Below are 21,437 nucleotides of genomic sequence, written 5' to 3' on the forward strand. Positions count from 1 at the left end.
CCCCCCGGCAGGTCGCGGCCGCGGAGGAATCAGGGCGACGCCGGGCGACTCCCAGCAATTTTGGGTTGGGAACCGCAGAAATGCATCGCGGCGCGAGCCAGGGCGGACCGGCCCGGGGACAGCGGCGGGCGGGGGGACCGGGGGGGTCACAGGGCCGGGGGGGGGACACAAGGCACCGGGGGCCGAGACACCCAGGGCATCCTGGGGGGCTCAGGGCTGGGGAGGGGTCGCTGGCAGCCTGGGGGGGGGGTCCCAGGGCCACGGGGGGTCCCTGGCAGCGTGGAGGGGTCCCGGGATATTGGGGGAGGGGGTGTCCCAGGGGCGGGGGGAGTCCTTGGCAGCTTGGGGGTGGTCCCAGGCTTGGGGGGCAGGTGGGGTACCCCAGATTTGCATCTGGGGGGGTCTTTGGCAGCTTGGAGGGGACACGGGGCACGGTGGCAGCTTGGGGGGGGGGTCCTCTCGGCAACCTGGGGGGGACCCTCGGCAGCCGGAGCGGGGGGGGGGGGGGGTCAGGCCCCCGGTGCCGCCCCCGCGGCTGCCGCTGCCACCGCTCTGATGTGGCTTCGGCACCGCAGCGCAATGGGAGCCACATGGCGGGGGGGGGCCACGGGGCGAGCACACGGACCGGGGGGCGGGCTCGGGGTGCCCGCCGTGCTGGGGGCCGCCCCTGTCCCCCCACGGCCACCGCTGTCCCCCCGGGGCACCGCTGTCCCCCGGGGTCTGCCCGTCTGTCCCAGGGTCCGTCTGTCCCCGCCGGGGGTCCGTCCGGCTCGGTGCCCGTGTCCCCCCGCCCCCCGCGGCCCCCGCAGTTATTTCCAGGGATAATTCCGGGATAATTAAAGGGTGGGAGGAAACACCGGGGCCTTGGGCGCAGCTCAGCCCTGGGGCCACCCTGCCCTGGCTTCCCCGTGGGTGGGAACCCCCCCAGCCCCATGGCGGGTGCCCCTCTGTCCTTGCAGGTCCCTGGTCCCCATCCGGCCCCGTGTCCCCGCATGTCCCCTGGCTCCTCCTGCCCCCCGTGTTCCCCCTGCTTTCCTCCTGCTCCGCAGACCCTCCCTGTGCCCCACCTCGGTGCGGGGGGAATCTCTGGGATGCCGGGGGGGCTCCGAACACCGGGGTGCCCCCCGTGGGTGGTGCTGGGTGGGGGGAGCTCAGCCCTGTTCCGAGCCCTCGGAGCCTCCCCGGCCCCCCCCCGGTCCCGCGGGGCCCGTGGGCGGCCGTGGCCGGCGCACCCAGCGCGGGGGCTGCGCTATTTCGGGGCCTCCGACCGCAAGGGAAACATCCGGGGGCCGGAGAGGGCGGGCGGGGCAGGGCAGGGCCGGGGGGGACACGGGGGGACACCGCGCCAGGTGAGGGGTGGGGGACGCGGGGGTCACCCCGGGCTGGTTCCGCTTCCACCCCCCGACCCCGAGGGGCTGCGGTGCCCCCGCCGTCACCGCGGGGATGGGGGGACAACAGCGCCGGGACCCCCGCACTGGGCAGGGAGCGTTCCCTGGCCCTGGGCACCGGGATGGGGACATCTCAGGGGGCTGAGACCCCCCAAACTCGTGTCATGGCGGGGCTGAGATCCCCTCAAATTTAAGTCAGATGGGCTGAGCCCCCTCAAACTCGTGTCAGTTCCGGAGCCAGGCTGATAAATGGGGGTGAATGCGGCAGAGGAGGGAGGGAGAGATGGGAAGGAGGGATGGAGAGGAGGATGGAGGGAGGGATGGACAGACGGACGGTGGCTGGCCGGCTGCCCGGGGACGGAGCCCCCCCCCCGCTCCGCGTCCCACCCGCCCTGGCGAGGTCCCGGCGTCCGGCCGGGTATAAATACCGGGTAATTGCGGGGGCCCGGCGCGGCCGCGGGGCCGTGGGCGGCCGAGCCCGGCGCCGCCCTGTAATCAGCCCCCGCCGCCGCCCCCCCCGCGCGGCCGCCGCGCTTTGAAGGGTCCCGGGGCACACGGGGGGGGGTCCCCACCGCCCCCGAGCCGGGCAGAGACCCCCACCCCAACTGACACCCCCACCCACCCCAGCCCGGCCGTTCGGGCAGCGCAGACCCCCCCCCCCCCCCCCCCGTGAGCCGGACCCTGGTGGGCGATGCTGGTGCGAGTGAAACCCCCCAAAAAATCCATGCCACGCCGGGCTGGCTGAGGAGGAGGAGGGCTGGAGTGGCCGTCCCAGTTTGCTCCCAGTTTGTGGGCAGTGGAAGCCCCAGCGAGGGGGGGGGCGGTGGTTGTGGCCTTCGGCGGCGCCGGCGGCTGCGGAGCGGAAAGCCCTGACTCAGGGCTGGGAAAGGGCCCCGCTGGCTCCGGCCGGCCCCGGCGGGGGAAAACAGGCAAGGGGGAACGCGAAAAGAAAAATGGGAAGGATGAGGGAGTAATAAAATAATAAAAAAAAAAGGAGGTGGGGGGTAAAAGAGCGGTTGGAACAATTCCTTCATGGGGGGAAACTGAGGTGCAGGGGGATCCCCAGCCCCATTGCCTGAGCCATGTGTGTCCCTGTCACCCTGCACATGTCCCCTGTCCCTGTCCCCAGCCCTGTTCCTTCAGAGCCCAGCTCTGTCCCCACTCCCTGACCCCCATCCCTGGTCCCTCCAGCCCCATCCCCGCTCCATTCCCAACTCCTGTCCCCATCCCCACACCTCTGACCCCATTCCTGGTACCTGAAGCTCCAGCCCACGTCCCTCTCATCCCCATCGGTTGTCCCCTCCTGTCCCCATCCCAGCCCCTCATCCCCATCTCTGCACCATCCTGGCACCTTCTGGGGTCAGAGCCTCTGGGTGTCCCAGCTGTCCCATCCTCCTTTGTCCCCCTTCCCCTCCCCATCCATCTATTCCTTCTTTCCTTCTCTCCTCTCCAGCACTTTTCCTATTCATCCACTTCCCCTTCCCAGCCCCTTCCTCCTCCTTTTCCTGCTGTCCATCCCTTTCTCCCTCTCTCCCTCCTTTCCCTTCCCCTTTTTCTCCTCTTATTTCCTCTCTCTTCTCCTTTCCTTTTTCCTCCTTTCCCTTCCTTCCCTCTCCCCACTCTTCTCCTTTCCTTTTCCCCACACTGGTCCCTGTCCCCTATCTCCCCTCCTTCCTCCAGCTCTCAGCCTCCTCGTCTTCCTCCCAACTTTTTCTTTAATTTTTCTTCCATTTCCTTATATATTTTTTCTTGTCTCTTCCCTCCCTTTTTCACTTCCTTTTTTAACTTTCCCCTTCCTTTTTTCTTTCCCCTTTCCTCTTTTTGCCTTTCTTCCTCATCTCTTTTCTTTCTCTCCTTTTCTCACTTATTTTCCTCTTCCAATTCCTTGTTCTTTTTCCCCCTTTCCCTTCTTTCCCCCTTTCTCTTCTCTCCCCCTTTTCTCTTTCTTTTCCCCTCTTTCATCTTTTCCTTCCTCCTTTCCTTTTCCTCTTCCCCTTCCCCTGCCCCCCTTCCCGCGGTCCCCCGGCCCCCCCGGCTGGGGGCGGTTCGGGGCCGGGCTCCCGCTCCCGGCCCCGGTCCCGGCCCGGCCCAGCCCCGCCGCAGCGGCACAGCGGGGCGGGCGGCGGCCACGGTGCTCCGTCCCTCCCTCTCCCTCCCTCCCTCTCCCTCCGTCCCTCCCTCCGCACCGAGCCCCGGCATCCCGGGACACCGGCATCCCGGGACAGCGGCACACCGCGACACCGCGACAGCGGCACCGCCGCGGGCAGGACCCACCCCCGGCATCCCCGGAGCGCGGTAAGGACCCCCGGCACCGGGACCCTTCGGGATGGGGGACCCTGCCCCGGGACCGGGACCCCGGCATAGAGGAACACGGGGTGGGGGATCCCCCTCGAGGGACGGGGACCCTTTGGGATGGGGGATCCCCCTTGAGGGACAGGGACCCTTTGGGATGGGGGATCCCCCTCGTGGGACAGGGACACTTTGGGATGGGGGATCCACACTCTGGGGCAGGGACCCTTTGGGATGGGGGATCCCCCTCGAGGGACAGGGATCCTTTGGGATGGGGGATCCCCCTCGAGGGACAGGGATCCTTTGGGATGGGGATCCTTTGGGATGGGGGATCCCCCTCGAGGGACGGGGATCCTTTGGGATGGGGGATCCCCCTTGAGGGACAGGGACACTTCAGGATGGGGGATCCCCCTCGAGGGACAGGGATCCTTTGGGATGGGGGATCCCCCTCGAGGGACAGGGATCCTTTGGGATGGGGGATCCCCCTCGAGGGACAGGGATCCTTTGGGATGGGGGATCCCCCTCGAGGGACGGGGATCCTTTGGGATGCGGGATCCCCCTCGAGGGACGGGGACATTTTGGGATGGGGGATCCCCCTCGAGGGACAGGGACCCTTTGGGATGGGGGATCCCTGCTCTGGGGTAGGGACCCCGGGATTTGCGACCCACGGGGTGGTGGACTCGCTGCAGGATGGGGGAGCCCCCTGGGGTATGGGACCCCCCCCAAGGACAGGGACCTGTGTGGGACCCGAGCATCCCCCTGCCGTCCCTGTGCCGGGGGACACGTGTGTCCCCTGCCCCAGCAGGGACTGCCCTGCCATCCCCGGGGGGGACAGAGACGGGGGGATGGTGCCGAGTGCCACCGTCACCCCGAACTGTCCCTCTGGCTGGGGACAGCACCACTGCACAGGAGCCAGGCCCAGGTGTCCTCGGGTTCAGGGGACAGAGGGTGGCACTGACAGGGTGGGGGAAACTGAGGCAAGGGCTGCGGGGACACTTGGGGCCGGGGACTGGGGACCAGGGATGGGGTTTGGGGATTGGGACTGGGGACAAGGACTGGGTTTTGGGACCAAGAAACTGCGGACTTAGGGGACCAGGGACTGGGGGACAAGGGGACAGGGAATGGGGAACTGGAACTGAGGATCAAGAACTGGACACTGGTGGTCAGTGACAAGAGACCGGGAATTTGGGACCCAGAATTTGGGACCGGAGACCCCCAGAGCAGGGGCTGGACCCCTCCCACGCCGGGAGGGGACAAGGGAGGGGTCAAGGTCCCTGACCCAGCAGGAGCCACAAAGGGACAGTCACCCCCGGCAGCGGCCACTCGTGCAGCGAGCTCACGCCGTCCTCAGCCCGCAGCTCCCGGGGCTCCTTCCCTGCTCCTTAATTTCCCGGCGCAAGCGGAGCTGATTTATGGGAGTTTGACACTATTTTAAGCGTGCGCCTCCGTTTGCCGCTCGCCCTGGTTTTAATTACCTCGGCTCTCGCGGCAGGGCAGCGTTCCCGGGGCACAGGCCTGGCCCTTGTTATCCTTGGAAAACCGGGAGCGCGCTTGCGGCCACGGCCGGGGCCGGCGTAAAAATAGGCGCAAAAACCACGGAAAAAAAAAAAAAAAATAAAAGAAAGGGGGGCGAGGGGAGGAACACCCTAAAAAAACCCCCCGAACAAACAAAAAAGCCAAAGTGGAAATGCCCCAAAGTGGGTGAAGAGATGAGTTAAAAAGAAAAAAAAAAAAAAAAAAAAAAAATTAAAATAAAGGGAACGCCGGGGGTGATGGGGGTGAGGGACAGCTCACGACACCCCGGCCCAGCCCGCGCAGCTGAAAGCCATGACGGGTATAAAAGCAGAGGAAGTCACCCGGGGAGGGGGGAGGCCACAGCATAATTCGATTAAAAGGCCATAAAGGCAGAAGGAGCCGAGATTGGGGGTGGGAGGAGGCCCTGCCACCACCACAACCCCACAGCAGCCCCTGGAGAAGCCCCTTTGGGGGGGATGCTGGGCTGGGGGGTGATGAGGTGGCCTCAACTCTGCGGGGGGAAACTGAGGCACAGGGGATGGGGAGTGTTGGGGGTGGTGGGTGGAGCCCTGGGACTGGGGGGTGCTGCTGGGTGCCCCAGTGGGGCTGACACCCCAACTGGGCTGACACCCCAGTAGAGCTGCCCCCAGTGCTGACCCCCAGGACGGGTCACCCCCGTGGCACACGGTGCCCCTCGGAGCCCTCAAGCCCCGTTCCCTTTTTCCACAGGCTGCCAAGTGCCATGGCTGCGAGCCCCCGCTGACATCGCCCCCCACGCCTCGGGGTGCCCCCGCTGACATCGCCCCCCACGCAGCCATGGGTGACTCCTACGCCGCCGCCTTCCCCAGCGCCCCGGGGCTGCTGTCGCCGTCCGCCAGCCCCCAGGCCTCCCCCGGCCCCTACGGCCCCGACTACGGCCCCTTCGGCCACCCCTTCCCAGCCCCCTCCGGCGCCCAGGAGGTGCTGGGGGCCCCCGTGGTGGTGGCGGCCAAGGGCCACCCCCCGGGCGAGTGCCTGCCGGGGGTGTACCCCTCGCTGGAGATGCCGCACCCCTACGGCTCCTGGTACAAGGGCGGCATCGGCGGGGGGCTGCCGGGGGGCTCCGGGCCCGCGGCCCCGTCCTGGTGGGATGTGCACCCCAACGGGGGCTGGCTGGGGGGGCCGGCGGGCGCCGAGGGGCTGCAGGGCTCGCTGCAGGGCCAGCCCACCCTCAGCCCCCCTCTGCCCGCCTACGGCTCCGATTTCGGCGCTCTGAACCCCCCTCCTTACACCAACGCCCCCGCGGCGCCCCCCACCCCTAAACCCACGCCGGGCGAGACCCCGAAGGGTCCCCGCGGCGGCTCCTTGGGGGGACGCCCGGCGTGCGATTGTCCCAACTGCCAGGAGCTGGAGCGGCTCGGGGGCCCGGGCGGGTCGCGGCGGAAGCCGGTGCACAGCTGCCACATCCCGGGCTGCGGGAAGGTGTACGGCAAAGCCTCGCACCTGAAGGCGCACCTGCGCTGGCACACAGGCGAGCGGCCCTTCGTGTGCAACTGGCTCTTCTGCGGGAAGCGCTTCACCCGCTCCGACGAGCTGGAGCGCCACGTCCGGACCCACACGCGGGAGAAGAAGTTCACCTGCCTGCTGTGCAGCAAGCGCTTCACCCGCAGCGACCACCTCAGCAAGCACCAGAAGACCCACGCCGACCCCGGCCCCCCCAAGCCGCCCCCCGGCGCCGAGCAGCCCCCCGCGTCCCCCCGGCCGCCGCCCGCCTCGCCCGCCAAGGACGGCGGCAGTCCCGAGGCCGGGAGTTTGTTGGAGATTTGAGCCTTTCCGCCTTCATCTTCCTCCTCCTCCTCCTCCTCCGCGCCGCTGGGGATATTTATTGTGGGGTGCTGCTTCCCCCCAAGCCCCCTCCCCCTCAGTTCCCCAGCTCCTCGTTAGCCATTCTAATTTATGTCTTAAATTATGGGGGGGCTCTCCGAGCGCTCTGGGGCTCACGGGGGGGGGGGGTGTCAAGGTGAGACCCCCCCCCCTCACCCCTTTCTGTTTTCCCTTCCACCTCCCCCAAACCTTCTTGCCCCCCAGCCCTCGCCTCGCCCCCCCGCACTCAGGGACAGGGTTTGCCCCCCTCCCCCGGCCTGGTTCATCAGTGCTAATGTAACGTGTTCCCCCCCCCCCACTTTTTTTTAGCTGCCTGCCCCTCCTGCCCCCCGGAAAAAAAAAGCAATAAAAGGATTGAGAGTGGAGCCGCGCCCCCCCTTCTGCGGCTGAGGCCGGGCGCCTTCATCACAGGGATGTGCTCACCTTCCTCCTCCCTGCAGGGCTCCAAGGGAAACTGAGGCACGGGGGGGACGGGACACAGGTCTGCTCAGGGTCGCTCTGTCCCCCCTCTCTGGGGGTGGCAGGAGCTGAGCGAGGCTGGGGACAAGCTGGGCTGTGCCCTTGTCCTCAGCCCCCGGGGTGCCATATCCTGTGCCTCTCCCCTTTCCCAGGACCCCGTGTCCCCAGGACCCCGTCCCCTGTGGTCCCCACAGTCCCCGTGTCCCCAAGCCCCTGTCCCCCGTGTCTCCTTGGTCCCATGTCCCCCTGTCCCTCCTCATGTCCCCAACCTCAGGGACAGCCAAAGCCTGACAGGACTGTCCCCTGCCAGCCCCACCCTGCCCACGCGTGTCCCCAGCAGCCGTGTCCCCACTCCCGGGGACATCTTGTGCTCGGGAACGCACGTGTGCACAGCCCCGTGCCTCAGTTTCCCCCGGCCACATCCCAGAGCCCACGTGGCAGCACCGGGCACGCGGCGGGGCCACGTGTCCCCGAGGACACCCCAATTTTGGGCGCTGTGGGCTGGCGGGGACCCCACTGCGCTCCCCCCGAGCTCCCCCTCCCCCTGCCCTGGGCTCCCGCCAGCCCTTTGATGCGCTCAGCCCTGGTTTGGGGCTTTTCCTGAAAAAAAAAACCAAAAAGCCACGGAAAAAGGCAACAGGAGGCGGAAACGAGCTCCAGTGCCAGCACGAAGCTGGGGGGGGGGGGGGGGGGGGCAGCTGCCGGCACCCACGGCCCCGCGGGGGGACAGGGACAGGGACAGGGATGGCAGCAGGTCCCCGAGCCAGCCCCGGCTGAGTCACGGTGGCCACGAGCTGGCCAGGACCCAGCTGTCCCCATGGAAAGGGGTGGGGGGGGACACAGGGTGGGGAAACTGAGGCACAGAGGCGTCAGTGGAGCGGCCGGAGCTCAGCGCCACCACACAGAGGTCACAGAGCTGTCCCGAGGGGGTTCGGAGTGGCAGTGCCACCTCCCCACGCAGCTCCCCCAAGCCAGCCACACCCTCCCCGACACAAACTTGCCTATTTCGGGGTTTCCCCCCAGAACTCCAGCCCTGCTCGCCGTGGGTGGGCCAGTGCCAAGCAGGGCAACGAGCCACGTCCCCGAGCCAAACCCCGGCCCGGCGGCCACCGAGGGCTCGACCGCCCGGAGCCTCCCAAACCACAGAGCCCAACCCCATCCAGCGACCCCCCCCAGCCCCACCGGGGACCCCCCCCTCCGCCACCACCGCCGTTTTTCCCGTCTCGCTGCCCCATCAGCCGGGTTTGGGGGGTCCGAGGGACGCCTCGAGGCCACGCCAGCCCTGCGGTGGCTCTGATGTCGGCGCCATCCCAAATCGTCGTCTCCTATCGAACCCCGCTCGCTCCGTAACGGGCGAGGAATGTGGGGCCCCCCGCCGCAGCTCCCCCCGCCGCCTTTATTTAATATCCTGAGAAAATTAAAATAACTCTTGCGGCCGCTAAGGAAAACACGGAGATAAACACGAGAAAAGCGGGAGCCCCGGGAGAGGGGCTGGGGGCGAGCCAAGGGGGGGGGGGGGGGCACGCGGCGGGAGCGGCACCCGGGGGGCACGGCGAGAACGGACACGGGCACCCGCGAGAGGGGACACCGGGGGAGGCGGCACCGGCGACACGGGAGCGCAGGACACCGGGATGCCGCGGGAGCTCAAGAGGGCGTCCGGGACCGGGGGAGCCCGCAGGACAGCGGGGTGCGGGACACGGGGGGCGCCCCGGGGGGGTCCCGGGGGTCCCGGTCCTGATCCCGGTCCTGATCCCGGCCCCGGTCCCGGTCCCGGTGCAGCCCTGCTCGGACACCACGTGACCCGCCGGCCGCACACGCCCCTCGCCCCGCCCCTCGAGGGAGGCTCCGCCTCTCTTAAAGAGGCAACGACAGCAAAAAAAGTGGCCCTCATTTTACTCAGTCCTCCTTACAACCGGAGGGCCACTAAGTCAGCGGCGGAGCGCGTCTGTGCAGGGTGACGCTGACATTCTCTCTCCGCCGCGGAGGAAACTCGGGGAGCGTGGCGCTGTCCCTCAGTGAGGACCCCGCGCGTTTCTCACGCGAGCCGCGGCCCTTTTAATTCCCCACCCACGCGCAGCCGCAGCCACGAGGGCGGCGCGCGGCGGCGATTGGCGCGAACAGGGAGCGGGAAGGGGTGAGGGCGGTCAAGATGGCGGCGCCGGGGGCTGAGGGCGGGGAGCGGGTGAGGGAGAGCCGGGGAGAGACCGGGGGGCACCGGGGGCTGTGAGCGGGTGAGGGAGAGACCGGGGGGCACCGGGGGCTGTGAGGGGCGGAGGGAGCGGCGGAAGGGTCGCTGTGAGGGCCTGGAGCCGGCGCATCCCGAGGGCAGCGGAGGTTTCAGCTGTCGCCCCCCGCCCCGGGCTCGCCCTCAGGCTCGGCGCCGCCATGTGCTCCCTGGGGCTGTTCCCGCCGCCGCCTCCCCCTGGGGATGTCACCCTGTACGAGCTCAACAACGCTCTGGTCTGCGGCCGCCTCAGCGAGCAGCTCCCGCTGGCCTTCCAGAACCAGGTGAGCCCCGCCGGCCAGGTGAGCCTTCCTCGCTCCCAGAGCCGTGCCTGCCCCCCTCCAGCCTTGGGGGTGCCGCATTTGTCCCGCTCAGCTGTGGCTGGAGCTCTGTCCCCTCTGCTGGGGTCTCTCCAGGCACCCTCAGGCCGCTCCTTCTCGCGCCTCTTCTTTCCTCCCATCGCCGTTTGCCCGCTGCCCTGGGGGGGCCCTTTGTCCCCCGAGCTCAGGGGGACTCAGGGGGGCTCAGGGGAGTTCAGGGGGGCTCAGGGGCGTTCAGGGGGGCTCAGGGGAGTTCAGGGGGCTGAGGGAGCTCAGGGGAGCTCAGGGGGGCTGAGGGAGCTCAGGGGAGCTCAGGGGAGCTTAGGGGGGCCCAGGGAGCTCAGGGAGGCTCAGGGGAGTTCAAGGGAGCTCAGGGGGGTTCAGGGAGCTCAGGGGGGCTCAGGGGAGTTCAGGGGGGCTCAGGGGAGTTCAGGGGGGTTCAGGGGAGTTCAAGAGAGCTCAGGGGAGTTCAGGGGGGTTCAGGGAGCTCAGGGGAGTTCAAGGGAGCTCAGGGGGTTTCAGGAAGCTCAGGCGGGGCTCAGGGGAGTTCGGGGGGTTCAGGGAGGCTCAGGGGTCTCAGGGGGGCTGAGGGAGCTTAGGGGGGGCTCAGGGGAGTTCAGGGAGCTCAGGGGGTCTCAGGGGGGCTGTGCGTGCTGCAGGTTCCCGACCTGCCCGTGCTGAGCCTGCCCAAGGAGCCTCTCAAGGCTCACGGCCGCCTGGAGCCCAGCGCCCGCCCGCCCTTCATCCACCACCGCGAGTCCCTCTGGAAGCGCTGCCTCAGCGCCTGGTGAGTGCCCCGCTGTCCCCGGAGGGCCCGGCCTGTCCCCAGAAGGGGCAGGGGGCCGGGCGGTGACGGCGCTCTCGCCGCAGGCGCGACGCCGGGCTCTGCGGGCTGCTCAGGGAGCTGGCCGGCGCCGAGGAGGAGGGTGAGTCCGCGCTGCCCGGAGAGCTCCGGCTCTCGCCGTGATGCTTTGGCTGGGCCCCGCTGTCCCTGCCCCTGTCCCCCGTGGTGGCGGCAGGGATGCTGAGGTCCTTTGCCCGCCAGGGCTGCGGTGGCTGCGGACGGGCTCGAGCCACGCGCTGGCCGTGTGCCGCTGGCTGTCCTCGCTGCACGGATCCCTGTTCCCACACCTGTCCGTGAGTCATTCCCGCCTGATCCCCGCTGCTGCGGGAGCCAGGGGCAAGGGGAGCAGCGATTTGGGGTGGGGGGTGGTCCCTTCCCCATGAAACCCCCCCCCGCAATGCTCCTCCTGGGGATGCCCAGCTCCAGACACTGCAGTGGCAGAAAACGGACACTGGGAAGGTGTTTGGGCAGCAAAGTGCTCCAAGAGGGGCCTGAATCCAGCTGGGGGAGAGGGAGAAGGGGCTGGAAACTGGGGCTCCATGCTGCCAGCTCAGAGTTCTCCTCTCCCTGCAGCTGACCAGTGAGGACATGATCGCAGCCTTCTCCCAGGCCGTGGACTGGTGAGTCCTGGGTGTCCCGAAATCACCCCCCTGGGTGGGCATACAAGGACAGGATGGCCCTGTTTGGGCCATGAAAGGCAAATATTGCCCCACTGACTCTGGCTGTCCTGGTTTGTGTGCCCTGGTAGGAGAGAGATCGGGGTTAAAGGAGATCAGAGCCTGGAAAATTCCTTCTAATTCCAACCCCAGGCTGTAGTCACCAGCCCCTCAGCAGAGCTCTGTGAATAATTCCCAGAAACAGGGAATTTCTCAAAGAAAATGGTCCTGTTGAGCAGCAAAAATGAAGTTTTATTTCTCTGGGGACTCTGAGAGGGGTCTTTGCCAGCCCAGGGGGTGCTGGGGGGGGTCTCACCCTGCCCTGTGCCCCCTCCAGGGCCGGCTGCACCATCCGGGCCTTCGCCTGGCACCCCCACACCAACAAATTCGCTGTGGCTCTTCTGGACGATTCCATCCGCGTCTACAACTCCAACAGGTGGGGCTTTGTCCCGGGATTCGGGCAGCCTGGGGTGGGCACTGCCCTGGGCCTGCTGCCCTGTGGCCTCCTCGCCCCACCTGGGCACACCTGGGTTCCCGTTCAGCCCGCCCTGCTCCTTCCCCGAGCCTCAAGAGCTCTGCCTGTCCTTTCCCTGCCAGCTCCGTACCTCTGGGGACATCCTGAGGGTCACGCAGCCCTGGGGGGTGGTGACAGAGCCGGGGGGGACACGGGCTGAGTGTCCTCTGTCCCCCAGGTCTCCCTGCTCCCCCAGGGAATGCCAGTCCCTGCTCAGGAGAAGACTCTGCCGGCTGCTCCTGCAGCCCCCCCAAGTGTCCCCAAGCTGGGACTTCAGGCCAGCCTGGGCCCTGTCCAGACTGGGGACACCTCGGCTCAGTGACACCAGGTGTGCCCCGGCTCGCTCCGGTGTCACCTGGCCGGGAATTCCTGTCCCCTCCCCGGGGAGCACACGGCAGGGCACACCCCCTCCCCACCCTGCTGTCCCCCCCCTCTCTGCGGTCAGGGCTGGCAGGGAACGATGCTGTGGCTGCACCAGGGCTCTCAGCGCCATGTGTCACCTGTCCCCTCCCCGGCAGTGCCACCGTGCCCTCGCTGAAGCATCGCCTGCAGAGGAACGTGGCCTCCATGGCCTGGAAGCCTCTCTGTGCCTCCATCCTGGCCGTGGCCTGCCAGAGCTGCATCCTCGTGTGGCACCTGGACCCCACCTCCCTCTCCACGAGGTGACAGCTCCCACCTTCCCTTCCCGGCTGTTGTCACCCCGTTGGGGGTTGCCTTTGGGACGGCACCGCTGTCCTGCCAGCAAATGCCAAATCCTGGTGGCTTCTCCCTGTCCTCGTGCAGGCCCTCGTCGGGCTGTGCCCAGGTGCTGTCCTACCCCGGGCACAGCCCTGTCACCAGCCTGGCCTGGGCGCCCAGCGGGGAGCGGCTGCTCTCGGCGTCACCGGTGGACACGGCCATGCTGGTGAGGACCCTCCTGGGGACACCCCTGGGGTCACCGAGGGACGCCCGGGCTGGGCACAGGCAGCGTTGCTACAGAGGCAGCTCTGGGATTTCACCTGGACCTGAAATCTTCGCTCCGTGTTGCCTAATGCCGGTGTCACCGTCCTTGTCCCCTCCAGGTGTGGGACGTGTCCACCGAGACCTGTGTCCAGCTGCAGTGGTTTGGGGGTGGCGGTGTCACCTACTTGGCCTGGTCCCCCGACGGCAGCAAGGTGCTGGCAGCCACCCCCTCGGCCGTGTTCCGGTGAGCTCCTCGTCCCCATCCTCATCCTCGCTCCAGAAAATCTGCATCTGGATCCCAAAGATCCTCCCTGCTCCTGTTCCTGTTGTGGGAAAAGAGCGGGGAATGGGGTTGGATAGTGGAATAGTGGATTTGCAGAGCAGCAGGGTTGGGGTGAATTCCCAGGAATTCTGCCCCTAAATCCCATCTCCTGCAGGGTGTGGGAGGCCCAGATGTGGACCTGTGAGCGCTGGCCCACGATCAGGGGACGCTGCCAGGTAGGATGGGATATTCCCCTCCCAGGGAATCACTTAGGCTGGAAAAGCCTTCTGGGACCACTCAGGCCAACCCCTGGCACTGCCAAGGCCACCACTGACCCGTGTCCCCAAGTGCCACATCCACAGGGCTTTTAAATCCCTCCAGGAATGGGGACTCCACCCCTGCCTTGGGCAGCCAGCCCAGGAAATTGTGGGAATTTTCCCTAATTGTGGGAAATCTTGCCGATATCCAACCTGAACCTCTCCTGGCACAGCCTGAGGCCGTGTCCTCTTGTCCCTTGGCTGTCCCCTCCCGTCAGGGACTTGTGGGGTGAAAAGTCCCTCCTGAGCCTCCTTTTCTCCAGTGTGAGACACTCCAGACAGGGGTGACACTGTCCTACAGACAGGGTGACACTGTCCCACAGACAAGGTGATGGGTGGTGACACTGTCCTACATACAGGGTGACACTGTCCTACAGACAGAAGTGACACTGTCCTACAGGCAGGGTGACAGGGGTGGTGACACTGTCCTACAGACAGGGTGACAAGGGTGGTGACACTGTCCCACAGGCAGGGTGACGGGTGGTGACACTGTCCTACATACAGGGTGACACTATCCCACAGGCAGGGTGACAGGGGTGGTGACACTGTCCCACAGGCAGGAGTGACACTGTCCCACAGGCAGGGTGACAGAGGTGGTGACACTGTCCCACAGGCAGGGTGACAGGGGTGGTGACACTGTCCCACAGGCAGGAGTGACACTGTCCCACAGGCAGGGTGACGGGTGGTGACACTGTCCCACAGACAGGGTGACAGGGGTGGTGACACTGTCCCACAGACAGGGTGCTGGAGCCCCGATGGCAGCCGGCTGCTCTTCACCGTGCTGGGCGAGTCCGTCATCTACTCCTTGTCCTTCTCCGAGTACCGGGGTGAGTTTGTCCCACGAGGGCTGGGAGAGGGTCCCCAAATGACCCCACAGCTTTGGGGTGAGGAGCTGGGACAGTGGCAGGGAGCTGGGACACACAGGGGCTGTTCTGGGCTCTCCAAGCACGGAATCTCTGGAATTCAGGTTTTTCCATCCTTCACGTTGCTCCTCACTCTCAGTCACAGCTGTGGGGTCCTGAAGGGATTTCAGGGAGACCCCAGTGGGTCCAGAGCCAGCTTGGGGGTCCTGGTGTTTGCTGTCCCTTGTCCTCCATCCCAGCCACTCCTGGGACACCAGTACAGCTGCTGTGAGAAAGGAATAAATTAATGATCACCTGGGAAATCCAGTGGGATTGATGGAGTGGGGATTTCTCCCCTTTCAGGGGAGATGCAGGGGCAGGTGGGAGGCTCCAAGACGGCCTCGATCGTGGCAGACCTGTCCGAGACCACCTTCGAGACCCTCTACGGGGAGGAGAGGTGGGTCTGGTGGGGCACAGGGGGGTCCCTGCTCCTCCTGGCAGCCACCCCTCGCTGCTGGGGACACCCAGGGGGTCTCTGCCCCGCAATTTTGGGGACTTGTGCTGTTCCAGGATCGGAGGAGAGGTTCATTCCATGGTGTGGGACCCCACCGGGGAGAGGCTGGCGGTGATCCTCAGAGGTCAGTCCTGCCCCAGGTTTGGCCTGGGAATCCTGCTGCCTGCAGGGAGAAGGGACACGGGGGACAAGGGAGAGCCTTCGTGCTGCTGTCCCCCTGCAGGACACCCCGAGTCTGTGGGCAGCCAGCCGGCCGTCGCCGTGTTCCGCACCCGCAACAGCCCCGTCTTCGAGCTCCTGCCCTGGTGCGTGGGGGGCTCGGGGGGGTTGGGGGTCATTGCAGGGGGTTTGGGTGGGTTTGAGTTCATTGGGATGGGTTTGAGTTCATTGCAGGGGGTTTGGGTGGGTTTAGCTTTATTGGATGGGTTTGGGTTCATTGCAGGGGGTTTTGGGTGGGTTTGGGTTCATTGGGATGGGTTTGAGTTCATTGCAGGGGGTTTGGGTGGGTTTAGCTTTATTGGATGGGTTTGGGTTCATTGCAGGGGGTTTTGGGTGTGTTTGGGTTTATTGGGATGGATTTGGGTTCATTGCAGGGGGTTTTGGGTGTGTTTGGGTTCATTGGGATGGGTTTGGGTTAATTGCAGGGGGTTTTGGGTGTCTTTGGGTTCATTGGGATGGGTTTGGGTTCATTGCAGGGGGTTTTGGGTGTCTTTGGGTTCATTGGGATGGGTTTGGGTTCATTGCAGGGGGTTTTGGGTGTGTTTGGGTTCATTGGGATGGGTTTGGGTTCATTGGGATGGGTTTGGGTTCATTGCAGGAGGCTTTGGGTGGGTTTGGGTTCATTGGGATGGGTTTGGGTTCATTGCAGGGGGTTTTGGGTGGGTTTGGGTTCACTGCAGCAGGTTTGGGATAGGTTTGGGTTCACTGAGTCCCATTAAGTCCCAGAATGTGACAGGGAAGTGCTGCCCCCGGTGCTCCTCCAACCCCTGACACTGCTTCACCCTGAAATGTGCTTTGACCACACTGTCCCCTCCCCACCTCACCCCCTTGGCTTCGGGTTGTCCTTTCCCAGTGCATCCCCTCAGACCCCAAACACCCCCAATTCCCCGGGAATGTGCTGTTTCCCAGGCCATAATCCTGCCTGTTTCCCCACCCCACAGCGGCTTCGTGCAGGGCGAGCACGGTGCCCGGCCCCAGCTCATCTCCTTCCACCCCTGCTTCCCTCAGGGCGCCCTCCTGACCGTGGTGAGTCCCTCCCCGGGGCATTCCCAGTCCCAGGGAGCACTGGTGGCACTGGGAAGGGGGCTGGGATCAGGGTGAGCCATGGGGGGCTCCAAGGAGAGGGGGTTTAACCAGACCAAGCCTGGACGTGGCGCTTGGTGACAAGGCCTGGGTGACGAGGAGCTGTCAGGTCACGGGCTGAACTCCATCCCAAAGGGTTTTCCCCATTTCTGTGCTTTTTTTGGACACTCACCCCTGCCTCACCCTGTCCCCTGCAGTGCTGGTCCTCGGGGAGGATCTCCCACATCCCCTTCTTCTTCGTCAGCGCCCTGGAGCCCCGCGGCAGCCCCCGCCGCAGCCCCGCGCCCGTGCTGGGCAGCGTCCGGGAGCAGCCGCTCTTCTCCGAGCTCTGAGCAGCACCCCAGGGCCTCCCCAGGCACCCCAGAGCCTCCTCTCCCTCCAGGAGCCCCCCACAGCTGCTCAGGGTCTGGCAGTGCTGATCCTGCCCCCATTAAAGGTGGATTTCCCCCTCCCTCTCGTCTTCTTTCCTCAACCCGATGGGACTGGGAGATTTCCGGGGGTGAAGTTGGGAGGTCCTGTGGGTCTGGAGGGGTTCTGGGGGCTCCAGAGTTGGTTTTTGGGGCTCAGAAAGAGCTTGGAGTGAACTCGCAGAACCTGGGCCAGGTTGGGCCCATGGGCCAGAGCTGCTCTTTTGGGATCAAAGAGCTCCGTTTTGGGGAAAGGCGATGGCTGAAGGGGTTTTGGGGAGTTTTTGGCCACACACAAAACCCCCAAGCTTTCTTTTGAGGGTGAGCAACAGTGAACCAAAACCCTCAAAGTGAACCAAACCCTCTGTGGGTCCCCAAACCCCAGCCCTGGGGCCCCCAGGGTGCTCGTGCTGCCCCAGGTGACCCCCCCGGCCCCGCAGGATGGGGGCAGCAGCTGGGCCCCCCCAGAGGGGGATTAGCTCTGTGAAATCCAGGGATTACACACCCTTAATCCCAGGATTATGCTGCACTGGCAGGGAGGATAGGGAGAGCACAGGGTCCCTGCTCCCCCCACCCCAACAGCCCCAAGACCCCCAAAATCCTCCCCAGAGCACGGGGGAGATCCCCTCTTCCCCCCCCCCCCCCCCCAAGCATCCAGCCCATCCCTGAGGCTGGGCAGGAAGATCCAGGGGGATCTGGGGTGATCCAGGCTCCGAACCCACCGCAGCTGCTGGGGCAAGCCCGGGGGGGCTTCACCCCTCAGGCCTGCCCGGTTGGCTCCCGGTGCTGAGTGGCTCTTCCTCCTCCTCCTCCTCCTCCTCGTGGTGCCGCCGTTCCCGAGCCGCGCAGGGCAGGGCCCGCAGGTACTGCAGGTGCAGCCGCGTCTCCTGCCGGCTGCGCCGCACGAACCGGCCCACGCAGAGCAGGGCGAGCCCCAGCCACCCCCCCAGGGCCACCAGCGCCGCCACATCGGGGGCCCGCGCCCTCCCCGCGCCCCTCGCCAGCGTCTCGTTGCGGCCGCCGGGTGGGGCCGGCGCCGGCAGAGCCTCCCCGGGGCACCGGGAACCGGCCCGGGGGTGCAGGGGCAGCCCCAGCAGCAGCAGCAGGAGCAGCCCGGCCGCCCGCATGGCCCCGGGAGCGAGGGGGGTGCGAGGGGACGCCGGGACCCCCCCGCGGTGCTGGCGACACGCGGGATCGCGGCGGTGACAGCGGCGGGGCGGCACCGGTTGCTGTCCCCGTGCTGTGGGTGGGGGGGTCACGGTTGTCCCTGAGTCACAGCGACCCCCCCGGTGTCACACGCAGCCCCCCCCCCCCAGACCCCCGAGCACCCTCAACAGCAAATCCACTGGGCACACACTGGTTTTTACTGGTGCTGGCAGCGCCTCGGTGCAGGGACGTGGCAGGAATGGGGACAAACTCCCAGGAAATGGAGCCAAAACGTCTGTGGCTGGGCTGGCACCCATCCAGCACAGGGGGTGGGTGCTTTGAGACCCCCCGGGAGGGGCTGCTCCCCCCCCAGCACAGCAGATCCCTCGGAGAATCCAGGATCCAAGCGGGAACGGTCCCTGAACATCCCTGGGATGGGGCCAGGGGCTCCCTTTTGGGGTGACCCCGCAGGGGAGGGGGCTCACGTGCTCTCTGTGCCCCCCCCGAGCTCCAGCGCCCTCCGGGCCATCTCCAAGGCCCCCTCCCGGGTCCGGTTGCCCCCGATGAAGCCGCTGGCGTGGACGAAGACGCAGCCGGGGATTCCGGCCAGCTCGGACAGCGCCTCGTCCCGGAGTCCCCGCCAGGCCTCGGGCAGGGGGAGCCTGTGGGGGGACACAGGGCTTGAGAGTGACCCCGACCCCACGGGGGGACAGTGGCACGGCCAGGGGAGGGGTCTCACCGGCTCTGGAAGCTGTGGGGGGCTGTGGGGACGCTCTGCACCCGCCACTGCCCGCCCCGGTCCGGGAACAGCACGAGCAGCAGCGGCCTGGGCAGGGCCAGCTCCCGCTCCAGCTGGAACAGGTGCTCCTTCCAGGGACAGCCACCCTGGGACAGCTCCAGGACCTGCCCGCTGGCATCCACCTGCGGGGGGGACACGCTGGGGACACCGGGGTGACTCCCAAAACCACCCCGGGCTCCGTGTCCCCGAAAGCTCAGAGTGCCCTCCTGCAGGGATGTCCGTGCAGGACGTGGGGTGCCAAGGTCCTCCCCAGGAGGTTTCTACCGAAGGGATTTGACCTCCCCACGCCGCAATTCTCCCCCAGAATTCCAGATTCCCCCCGGGCCGGCTCGGCCTTACCTCGAGGCGGTGCCGGACGGCCTCTTCCACCAGCGCCCGCGCGGGCAGCCAGGCCCGGTGGTAGAAGTCCAGCCGCTCCAGGAACTCGCTGCCCACCAGCTCCATGGCCCTCCTGAACCCCGCCTGGGGACACGGGGGTCAGCAGTGTCCCCGAGCAGGGTGTCACTGAGCAGGGATCCCTGTGCAGGGGTCCCCGAGCAGGGTGTCCCCAAGCAGGGTGTCCCCGAGCAGGGTGTCACTGAGCAGGGTGTCACTGAGCAGGCGTCCCGAGCAGGGTGTCCCCGAGCAGGGTGTCCCCAAGCAGGGTGTCCCCGAGCAGGGTGTCCCCGAGCAGGGTGTCCCTGAGCAGGGATCCCTGAGCAGGGCGTCCCCAAGCAGGTTGTCCCCAAGCAGGGTGTCCCCAAGCAGGGTGTCCCCAAGCAGGGGTCCCCGAGCAGGAGGTCCCCAAGCAGGAGGTCCCCAAGCAGGGATCCCTTAGCAGGGCATCACAGAGCAGGGTGTCCCCGAGCAGGAGGTCCCCAAGCAGGAGGTCGCCAAGCAGGGTGTCCCCAAGCAGGGCGTCCCTGAGCAGGGTGTCCCCAAGCAGGGGTCCCTGAGCAGGGTGTCCCCGAGCAGGGTGTCCCCAAGCACGGCGTCCCCGAGCAGGGTGTCCCCAAGCAGGGGTCCCTGAGCAGGGCATCACAGAGCAGGGTGTCCCCGAGCAGGGTGTCCCCAAGCAGGGATCCCTTAGCAGGGTGTCCCCAAGCAGGGGTCCCTGAGCAGGGCGTCCCCGAGCAGGGTGTCCCCAAGCAGGGGTCCCTGAGCAGGGATCCCTGAGCAGGGCGTCCCCGAGCAGGGTGTCCCCGAGCAGGGCGTCCCCAGGGCCCGCAGGGGCTGTCCCCACCTCGGTGTCCTGGTCGGGGTCGTTCCAGCGGGGGTTCAGGTGCCCCACGCGGGCGCTCAGGGTGGTGCTCAGGGCGTAGCGCGGCTCCCCCGCCGCCGGCGCGATCCCGTTGTCCATGGCATCGATCTCCTCCACAAAGTTCTCGTACAGCTGGGGACAGCGTGGGGACAGAGGAGCAGTGAGGGGACAGCAAGGGAGGACAGGGCCAGAACAGTAAGGGGACAGTGGAAGAGAGACAGGGGGAAGAGCAGGGACAGAGAGGACAATGAGGGGACAGCAGAGCAAAGCCTGGCTGGAAGCACAACTGCCCCAGCAGCTGCCACAAACTCTCCCCTTTCTCCACCAGGGACAAGCCCTGGGCAGAACTGTCACCGTGGCAGGGTGACACACCCCCTGCCACCCCTGTCACCTTGTCATAGAGCGCGGTGACCACCGGCCCGTCCTCGGGCTGCCCCAGGAGCGCCGCGAGGATCTGCGACCCGAAGTGACAATAGACGAGCCCGGCGCTGCTCAGCTTCGTGCTCCAGGGCTTGTCCGGCCGCAGGCTCCGCATGGACTCCGTGAAGGACCTGCGGGGCCACGCGGTCACCGCGGGCACCCCCGGGGACGCCGCTGTCCCCGGGGTGGGGAGGGGTCTCACCTCTGGTGGTGGTCGTAGCGGTGCCGCCCCGGGTCGTACTCGCCCCCCACGTCCACCACCACGTCGCAGCCGGCCAGGCGCTGCGGGTCCCGCGTCCGCACGATCTCCGCGTCCTGCAGGGGACACCGCGGTGAGGGTCCCCAGGGCCACGGGGCCCCCCGGGAACGGCTCCGGGTGACGAGGGACACCGGGAAGGGACACCAGGGAGGGACCCAGAGGAGGGGGTGGGGGACATAAAGGTGGCACCGGGGACCTCGAGGAAGGACTGGGGACACAAGGGTGACCCCCAGGTGGCACCGGGGACCCCGAGGAAGGACTGGGGACACAAGGATGACCCCCAGGTGGCACCGGGGACCCCGAGGAAGGACTGGGGACACAAGGGTGACCGCCGGGTGGCACCGGGGACCCCGAGGAAGGACTGGGGACACAAGGGTGACCCCCAGGTGGCACCGGGGACCCCGAGGAAGGACTGGGGACACAAGGGTGACCCCCAGGTGGCACCGGGGACCCCGAGGAAGGACTGGGGGCACAAGGGTGACCCCCAGGTGGCACCGGGGACAGAGAAGCGGCCGCTGGGTGGGCTCAAGTGTCCCCACATGGCACCGAGAGAGGAGCGACCCGCAGGAAGACCCCGGGACCCGGCACCGCACGGTGCCCCCGTCCCGTTCATGCCCCGGGCGGGACCCCGAGCCGGGCGCGCTGCCGGTGCCGTACCCGGTAGCGGGGCAGGAGGCGCAGCAGGAAACACGCCAGCGCCTCGTCGCAGTGGAAGGTTCCGTCGTGGGTGCCGATGCGGGCGGCGGGCTCGGGGTGCGGCCGCTTGTGCGCGGTGCCGGTTGCGGCGCCCGCTCCCGTCCCGGCCCCGGTGGCGGCCATGACCACGAGCCGGGCGGCGCGCGCGGCACCGCGCATGGCGGCGGCGAGGCCACGCCCCCCCAGCGAGGCCACGCCCCCATCACCGTGAGCGCTTCC

General features: G+C 67.3%; 3 protein-coding genes and 1 pseudogene across 6 annotated transcripts; 2 read left to right on the top strand and 2 right to left on the bottom strand.

Annotated features, from left to right (window-relative positions):
• The first annotated feature begins 2,060 nt into the window (after window positions 1-2,060).
• On the top strand, window positions 2,061-7,415 carry SP7 (Sp7 transcription factor). Its single transcript, XM_054001975.1, has 2 exons — window positions 2,061-3,683; window positions 5,922-7,415. Exon 2 carries the CDS (start codon window positions 6,009-6,011, stop codon window positions 6,996-6,998), a length of 990 nt encoding a protein of 329 aa, XP_053857950.1. The 5' UTR covers window positions 2,061-3,683; window positions 5,922-6,008; the 3' UTR covers window positions 6,999-7,415.
• A 2,095-nt stretch (window positions 7,416-9,510) lies between these two features.
• Window positions 9,511-16,699, top strand: AAAS (aladin WD repeat nucleoporin). Of its 4 annotated transcripts, none has more exons than XM_054001993.1 (17): window positions 9,511-9,529; window positions 9,887-10,022; window positions 10,718-10,845; window positions 10,929-10,984; window positions 11,104-11,195; window positions 11,476-11,522; window positions 11,896-11,994; window positions 12,591-12,734; window positions 12,856-12,976; window positions 13,134-13,258; window positions 13,452-13,512; window positions 14,330-14,420; window positions 14,799-14,892; window positions 15,006-15,073; window positions 15,173-15,254; window positions 16,110-16,194; window positions 16,449-16,699. In XM_054001993.1, exons 2-17 carry the CDS (start codon window positions 9,900-9,902, stop codon window positions 16,581-16,583), a joined length of 1,551 nt encoding a protein of 516 aa, XP_053857968.1. In that variant the 5' UTR covers window positions 9,511-9,529; window positions 9,887-9,899; the 3' UTR covers window positions 16,584-16,699. The 4 variants fall into 4 exon arrangements, with proteins under 4 accessions (XP_053857968.1, XP_053857966.1, XP_053857965.1 ...); XM_054001991.1 differs by lacking the exon at window positions 9,511-9,529 and adding an exon at window positions 9,613-9,648; XM_054001990.1 differs by lacking the exon at window positions 9,511-9,529 and adding an exon at window positions 9,660-9,696.
• Window positions 16,700-16,719: 20 nt separating this feature from the next.
• Window positions 16,720-18,231, bottom strand: LOC128821062 (cuticle collagen 40-like; annotated as a pseudogene).
• MYG1 (MYG1 exonuclease) lies at window positions 18,002-21,392 on the bottom strand. Its single transcript, XM_054001995.1, has 7 exons — window positions 21,180-21,392; window positions 20,466-20,578; window positions 20,235-20,394; window positions 19,826-19,975; window positions 18,943-19,065; window positions 18,544-18,725; window positions 18,002-18,466 (listed from the first exon to the last, which is right to left on the bottom strand). The coding sequence occupies exons 1-7, from the start codon at window positions 21,375-21,377 to the stop codon at window positions 18,286-18,288; spliced, it is 1,107 nt and encodes a 368-aa protein (XP_053857970.1). The 5' UTR covers window positions 21,378-21,392; the 3' UTR covers window positions 18,002-18,285.
• Window positions 21,393-21,437: the final 45 nt, after the last annotated feature.

This window comes from Vidua macroura, chromosome 34 (genome assembly GCF_024509145.1).
Source record: "Vidua macroura isolate BioBank_ID:100142 chromosome 34, ASM2450914v1, whole genome shotgun sequence".
NCBI classification, from domain to species: Eukaryota; Metazoa; Chordata; class Aves; order Passeriformes; family Viduidae; genus Vidua; species Vidua macroura.

Coding starts and splice junctions, on each gene's coding strand:
- SP7 (XM_054001975.1), top strand. CDS start 6,009: ATGGGTGACTCCTACGCCGCCGCCTTCCCCAGCGCCCCGGGGCTGCTG.
- AAAS (XM_054001993.1), top strand. CDS start 9,900: ATGTGCTCCCTGGGGCTGTTCCCGCCGCCGCCTCCCCCTGGGGATGTC. Junction 12,735..12,855: donor CCCACCTCCCTCTCCACGAG/GTGACAGCTCCC, acceptor GTCCTCGTGCAG/GCCCTCGTCGGGCTGTGCCC. Junction 16,195..16,448: donor AGGGCGCCCTCCTGACCGTG/GTGAGTCCCTCC, acceptor TGTCCCCTGCAG/TGCTGGTCCTCGGGGAGGAT.
- MYG1 (XM_054001995.1), bottom strand. CDS start 21,377: ATGCGCGGTGCCGCGCGCGCCGCCCGGCTCGTGGTCATGGCCGCCACC. Junction 20,579..21,179: donor GCCTCCTGCCCCGCTACCGG/GTACGGCACCGG, acceptor TGTCCCCTGCAG/GACGCGGAGATCGTGCGGAC. Junction 20,395..20,465: donor CGCTACGACCACCACCAGAG/GTGAGACCCCTC, acceptor GTGGCCCCGCAG/GTCCTTCACGGAGTCCATGC.